Below are 7,109 nucleotides of genomic sequence, written 5' to 3'. Positions count from 1 at the left end.
ACAGTGTCAGAGCTCAAACCTGCCGTGGCAATGAATATAGTTCATTCTCTATGATAAACCAGTGTAATTTGGGAGAAAATGTTTTTTGGGGATATTCCACATTTTGGTAAAGAGAAGGAAAGCTATGTCTGGCAGGCTATTTTATGTATTTATTTTAAAAGATGGCTGTTTTTGAAGCTGCTCAGAGTTTTCAAATGTTAAAGTATTTCTGTTGGAGATGAATTACCAAGCAGAGTACAGGTAAGGCAGTCAAAAGTGCAAGATAAATATAATGTGTCCAATGGCATTTTAATACCTGAATATCAACACACACACACACACACACACGTGTATGTGTGCATGGGGGTAAATATAAAATATGTGTATTCAGTATGGTCCTAATAGATTTGTTTTCACTCTTTTCAGGATAGAAAACCAGTAAAAAGGTATGTACTTGGATAGCAAAGATGATGGAGCAATCTCTAGAAATCTAGAGATGGAGCTGACTCAGACATCCTCTCCACCCCATGTCAACTTGCCTGGAAAGGTGGCTGCTGAACCAGTTGCCAGCAACTTCAACGAGCTGCGGCTGTTAAAGGAATTTCATGGAATGGTGTCTGTTCAGGGACAGCCACAAAAACCCTATCAAAATGGAGCAATAGGGCAGGATTGCTGTGTTCCCCTTGAGAAAGATTTCAGCCCACTCGCCATGCAGGGGAGGTAAGGGCAAGAACAAGCTGAATCAGTTTCTTTTATTGAAAGTTGTTTTTATTCCCTTACAATGTCGATAAAGTATATTTTATTTAACATCTTTCTATAATGTATGGAGTGAAAAGCTTAGTAGGAATTTATAGCAGTCGTAATTGCCTAGAGATGGTGACTGGCTCAGCAGGTTCCTGCACTAACATCCGCTTTTACAGTTGCTCTGCATCGATTTTGCTATGTTTTACAAATCTGAGACCTGGGTTCTCTTCACCACTCTGTGTGTTTTGTGATGGGTTTGTTTAACCAACAGAGAGAAAACATCTTTGTTTTGATAAAATGACACACAAATTAGCAAACTGCTTCACAAGTCTACGTCAAGGCAATAAGCTGCATCACTGCTGAGGAGGGCTATAGACATAAAAAGACGCTAATAATGCAGTCTTGGGAATAAGCACAACATAATACCATACATGATCATTTAGGATCTGATTACTTGAGGTCATTAGCACCTGCTAGGAGATGTTCTTTACACTCTCACTGCAGCCAGTGTGGCAGTATCAGGCCCCAAATGTGTGCAATTCTATTTTTATGTTTAAAGTGGGGACTCCAAAATATTGCAAATGGCTGTATAAACTTTCCACCCCCATTTTCATTTTGCTAAAGAGATTTGATTCTGGAAGGTAGCAATCTCTGAGCAGCTGAGACCCAACTATCATGTAGAAAAATCCAACCTGAAATAAATAGAATAAGCACCCCAGTGAGAGTGGGGGTGGAAATGAAAGACATTTAGAACTGCTGTCAAGAAACTTCAGTGGTTCTGAGGATTCTTGACATCTCTTACATAGATTTATTTAAGGCTAGTAGGGACCATGGTGCTAATCTAGCCTGGCATTCTTCTTAACACAAGCCACAGAATTTTAGTGTTTCATTCCACCCAAAATGAAATGTTTCATTTAGATTTTGAGCATCTTTTAAAAATGTTTTTGCATTTTAAAAAATTGCAGAAAATTTCAAAACAAAATAACTTTTGAACTGAAAAAAGTTTCAATTTGAAACTGTTGAAGTGAAACATTTAGACTTCTTTGGAACTCTTTTGCTTTTTTGAGTGAACGATTCAGTGAAACTGACACGAATCCATGAAATGTTTAGGTGTGACCAAATAAACACTTTTTGGGGAAAAAAAAAAGGTGCTCTACAGTGATATAAAGATATGCTCTTACTTGAAGAACTGATTTTTTTCCTATTCTGTTTCCTGTTTGTTGGGCCTTTATGTGCCTGTGGGAAAGAAGCTGAGTTAGGGATTTACCATGTGATACAGCATGGCCAGAGGGCAGCAGGAGAGTATTAGAAGGGAGCCTTATTCCCTGTAGGGGGAAGAAAATTTGCTACAAATTAATTAAAGCACCTGAAGCCAGTCACATGATAAAACCCCCCTGCTTCAATCAGACAAGAGGAGGAGCTGAAGCAGAGTGGTTTGGTGTTGGAGCAGAGAGCAGTTTGGAGGGAAGCAGAGGGGAGTTTGGAGAAGTGCTGCGGTGGGCTAAGAAGACCAAGACCCTAGGTAAAGGGACACTTGGTTTGTGCAGAGGGAGGGCAGGAAGCCCCACAAGCTGAAGGGCAGGAGAGGGAAGTAGCCCAGGGGAAGGAACCGCTATTCTAGTGGTTTACCGCTATCCCTAGGGCCCCTGGGCTGGGACCTGGAGTAGAGGGTGGGCCCGGGTCCCTCCCTCTCCACCCCCCTCCTCTAGGACACTAGTGGGGCAGTTAATACCCCAGTTCAGGGGGCAAGAAACGGTGCCCTGAACTGTGCCGCCTTCTTTCCCCCCCAAGAAGAGAAAGCACGAGACCCATCATAGTAGTGCCGGCAATTTGCCACAATGATCATTTGTCCAAAATAGCTTTCAGAGGGAAATGTGGAAATCTTTAACAATTGAAAAGAATTACAATAACAAAACAACAACAACAACAATAATAATAATAAATTAATAAAAATCAACTCATACTCCTTTTATATTTTTCTTTTGAGTATTTATACAAAATCCCAACGGGTTTGGGAATAAAGTCAATTAATGTAAAAGCTCCTTAATTTTGAGTGCAACAGGAATTATTATTGGGCTGATGGAAGTCAAGATGTGCTTTTTCAGAAATATGATGACAGTAAGTGAAGTGTGAGAAAACGGGCTGCGGTGTCTCGGGGAACCAAAAACAGCTCCTTTTGAAAGTCTTGTATGTTTCAGTATTGAATAGTGCTGGTAAATATAGTGCTGACATGCAGGGACTGCATGGTTAATAAACATGGTATTTTGAAGTTGAAAACAACAGAAGATAGAGACATTAGAGATTAAAAAGATGTATTAGATCATTGAGTCCACCTTTCTGCAAATGCAATCCACGTCTTGTGGTAACAACCATTTTCCGATTACGTAAAATGTAGTTACTGTGAGTGTTTTTGAGATCAATGTGCAATTACCATGTCATCACCGTATCATATTAGAGAATTATGTACTAACTTTTTATAATAAAGTATTATGTGCTGGAAAAGGGTCTGCTTGAAATTCTCAGCTGTTCTAGCCCTCTCTTCCCCCACACCCCAACACAATTTCAGATTTCTACATGCAAATGCCTTTGACATCATAAACGAATCTTGCAGCATTTTTATCTCCCACATTTTTTATCATACATTTTATCCAGTCTTCTGATAGCAAAAATCTACAGTGAACAAGTGATGATTTCAGGTGAAATATTTGCAATAACAGAACATTCAGGCTTGGATCTTGCAATCACTTACACTTGTGCTTAACTTTCCTCCTCTGAGTAGTTCCATTGAAATCAATGGGACTACTTCTCATGCTAAAATTAAACACATGAGTAAGTCTTTGTGGGGTCAGGGCTCCAACCTATATGTCCGTGCAATTCCAGAGTAATGAAAATGTCACTTCTGATGTTTAGTGTGATGCTTACAGATGAAGAGTACCACTGATCAAAAAAGGTGAGGAAACAAACAAACAAAAACGGTCTTAGTCGCAGGAAAGAATCCATTACTTTGACATATCTGTGCAATTTGTTTTAATGTATCTATTTAAGTTAAATTGGTTAATTATCTTTCAAGGATAATAATCTCAGGGTGTCTAATTTTTCAAATGTATGCTGAAGCAAGCTGTTTCATGAAGCTATTTAAAAGGATTGAGGATTTACTTCAGTCAATAAAAGAAACTTTAAGAAATTGTTCTTAAATTAACTGGCCAATTTTATTTTTGGGAGGTGGATGTCAATGAGCCATCTTTTGCATTTGCCCTTCATTGCTGTAGCGTGCTGAGGTGCCGACTTTCAAAAGTGCCAGGTGTGCTCCGCCCCAGGTCCTGCCCCCACTTCACTTCCCCCAAGACTCCCCCCCACCCCGCCTCTTCCCACCCCGTTCTGCATACCCTGCACTCGCTCCTTCCCCGCCCCCCCAGCACCTCCTGCAAGCTGTGGAACAACTGATCGCGGAGGGCAGGAGGTGCTGTGGAGGGGGAGGGAGAGGCACTGATTGGTGGGGCCGCCGGCAGGCAGGAGGTGCTGTGGGGAGGTGGAGGAGCTGATGGGGGGATGCTGGTGGGTGCTCAGTACCCACCATTATTTTTACATGGGTGCTCCAGGGCTGGAGTCAGTGTCTATGGTAGTGTACACATACCATGGAGGGTGTTTTGCCTCCAGTTTGGGTACTTCAGGCTCACGCTTGTTCAAGGGTTTGAGGCCAGTTGTTAAGTCTTCATTAGATTTGTCCTTTTAGCCTGAGCTGCCATTTTACCTATCAAATCCTCTAACTACAGCTTTCACTCTGATGTCCCATCTGGCTCTATTGCTTCCCTCTTCCTCTTCCTAACCTCGTTTAACCTACAGCCCTGGATCAACCACCCTGGTGGCTCCTGGGACCTTTGCTAAGCACTGCTCCCACTTGGATCTCTCATTCAATATGTTCTCCTTTCTGATCACCACCTTATTTCCTTCAGTATTAGTCACGTGCCCCCTGGCTGCACAACTGGGTCTTTTAGAACTCCAATTTATCAACCTTTTTTGACTATTTTTTTTTTGCAACTCTCACACCCTTCTTTCCTTTCTTCTCCCTGCCAGCACAGGTGACACCTTCATCATCTCTCTCTCCTTCCCCACCCTTAACTCCTTCCTTCCTCTCTCTTGCTGCTCTACCCACATCCCCAGTTCTGGGTCAGACCTCTCACCTGCTTCCTGCGTTGCTTAGTGTTTCTGGAGAAAATCCAGGGACCACACAGTTTTCCTCTGTTCTCTCCTCTATTGAGGGGGAGAAAGAAAGGGAGGCAGAGCACGGAGTTTCTTGCCCAGCAGCTCTTCAGTGTTAAAATCAGCTCATGTGATACCTACGTGTCTGTCTCCCTGACATGGAGGACTGTGTATGTGTTGGCATCAACATCTGTTGATACTCCCTCCCATGTTGATAGGAATGAGGAATTGATGTTAGCGTTGGTGCCTCTGTTGGTACCCATGGGCTATTTTTGTTGCCGTCTTGTTGGTGGACCCTAGCATGGCAACTTTCCTTATTACTCCTCTTCAGAGTTTGGCGCCAGAGCCTCTTCTGGGAAAGGCTAAACCTTGATTTCTGAAACCTTGGTCTCAGTTTTGCTACCACTGGTAATGGAGCTCAGAATCCATGCCAGAGATCTCCACCAAAGTCTCGGTAGTTTTGTCAATTCTCTTTCAGGACAAAAGAGATGTAGAAAGGACTTGAAGGCCGGGGACCCGATCCTCAGCTGGTATCAGTCAGTTAGCCTCATTGACTTCAGTGAAGTTACACTGACTTACAGGAACTGAGGATCTGACTCCTGACATTAAGAAGAGCCAGGTTTTTTCCTTCTAGTAACAAAATGGGAACCCTGTGCTGACCCAGTTCATTTAACTTACACTTTCTCCTAATATCCTGCACAGAAACCATCTCCTTTCTGAGCTTTGCATTCTTAAATAACCCATCATCCACAAGTTGGCATAAGAAACAGACCTCATTATGCATTTCTGGTTCTTTTGCAACTAGTTCCATTTTCCCCTTTCTCCATCTACCCCTATTCCTCCAAAGTCATGATGATTGTGGTAAAAGGTGGTCACCATCGAAAGGTCAGGATATGCTGTCTGTAGCATCAACAGTTATATTCTACAGGATTTAAAAAAAATTAGGGATATAAAATGCTCCAGCTCATAAACCAACTACTAACTGAAAGGGTTAGGAGGAAATTTCCATTATGGGCAATTTCATAATTTTGTACTTCTGGGCTTCTTATATATTTCTCTGAAGTATCCGGTATTTTCTACTTTCAGAAGCAGTGTACTGGACTTCATTAAATTGAACAGAGGTCTGATCTGATATAATGTTTCTTATGTTCTTAAGGGTTGTGTGTCGTCTCACTGATTCAACAGTTATCACACATACTTTGGTTGTAATATGTGGTACTGTAAACATATGACTTTGCTTTGAAGATACTCTACTAATATACATGAATATGTTAAAAGCATAGTCATTTTAGTTCTTCGGGTTGCACTGGACCTATAGAAATGATTTCTGTACCAGAATTCTGCTCTCATATATTCAGGCACATCTCCTATTGGAGTCAAGTTGCAAGCACATGTCTGAAGTCAGCGTTTAGCCTTCAGTTCCATGACATCACAAAAAATAAATGATGAAAAGTCTAGAGGCCAGGTTCACTGATTGATATACTCTGACTGCTTTGCACTGCTTCAGTGATGTGAAGCAGCCATAAATTCATCTTATTAAGTGGTTTCAGAGTAGCAGCCGTGTTAGCCTATATTCGCAAAAAGAAAAGGAGTACTAGTGGTACCTTAGTCTCTAAGGTGCCACTAGAATTCCTTTTCTTATTAAGTGGTGAATCTAGCCCAGTCTGTTGGAACTACTGTCCAGGCTGCCACTGGTGGATGGCACTACAGTCACGACAAGTTCCTTTCCAGGTGCCTCTGCTGAGCACCAGTTGTCACCTCTGGCCATAAGAAGAGGCATCTCAGTAGCATGAATGGCAGATTAGGCTACCTTCACAGGAAAAGGGCTAAAGACTTGCTGTTTTTGTACATAAAGCTGAAATTCTCCTATACATATCTCAACTTGGGAGGCAGAAGAGGAGGCCTACAGCTGTGGGCTTATTAGGCCCCAAAGGCCAAATCTGAATTAATCAGAAAGAAGACATAGTCAGAATTGTACTAGGCATGTCTCTTCGCTTTGAGATGTCATTCAGACCTGAGTCTGAAACGCTCAGGGCATTTTGGGGCTGGGAATATAAAAGAGAAAGACAGAAAGAAACCTGATTACAAGCCATTTCTTCACATAGAACTTTGGGCCCTTTTCTCCTGCTTTGGATGTAATGGCTGGCCAAACCTCCCTTTGGCTATCCTGGTAATTACGTAATCTG

At 42.0% G+C, this 7,109-nt stretch overlaps 1 protein-coding gene across 1 annotated transcript in view; it reads left to right on the top strand.

Moving 5' to 3' along the window:
• Positions 1-422: 422 nt before the first annotated feature.
• Positions 423-7,109, top strand: part of OCA2 (OCA2 melanosomal transmembrane protein) — a 291,900-nt gene continuing 285,213 nt past the window's right edge. Inside the window, exon 1 of the mRNA XM_048858880.2 lies at positions 423-699. Within this exon, the coding sequence (XP_048714837.1) occupies positions 428-699 (272 nt within the window). The 5' untranslated portion in view covers positions 423-427. The remainder of the gene's footprint in view (positions 700-7,109) is intronic.

The sequence above is a fragment of the Caretta caretta genome, chromosome 1, assembly GCF_965140235.1.
Source record: "Caretta caretta isolate rCarCar2 chromosome 1, rCarCar1.hap1, whole genome shotgun sequence".
Taxonomy (NCBI): Eukaryota; Metazoa; Chordata; order Testudines; family Cheloniidae; genus Caretta; species Caretta caretta.
Note: the sequence above shows the minus strand (reverse complement) of the source record. Positions and strands in the feature narration are given on the sequence as shown.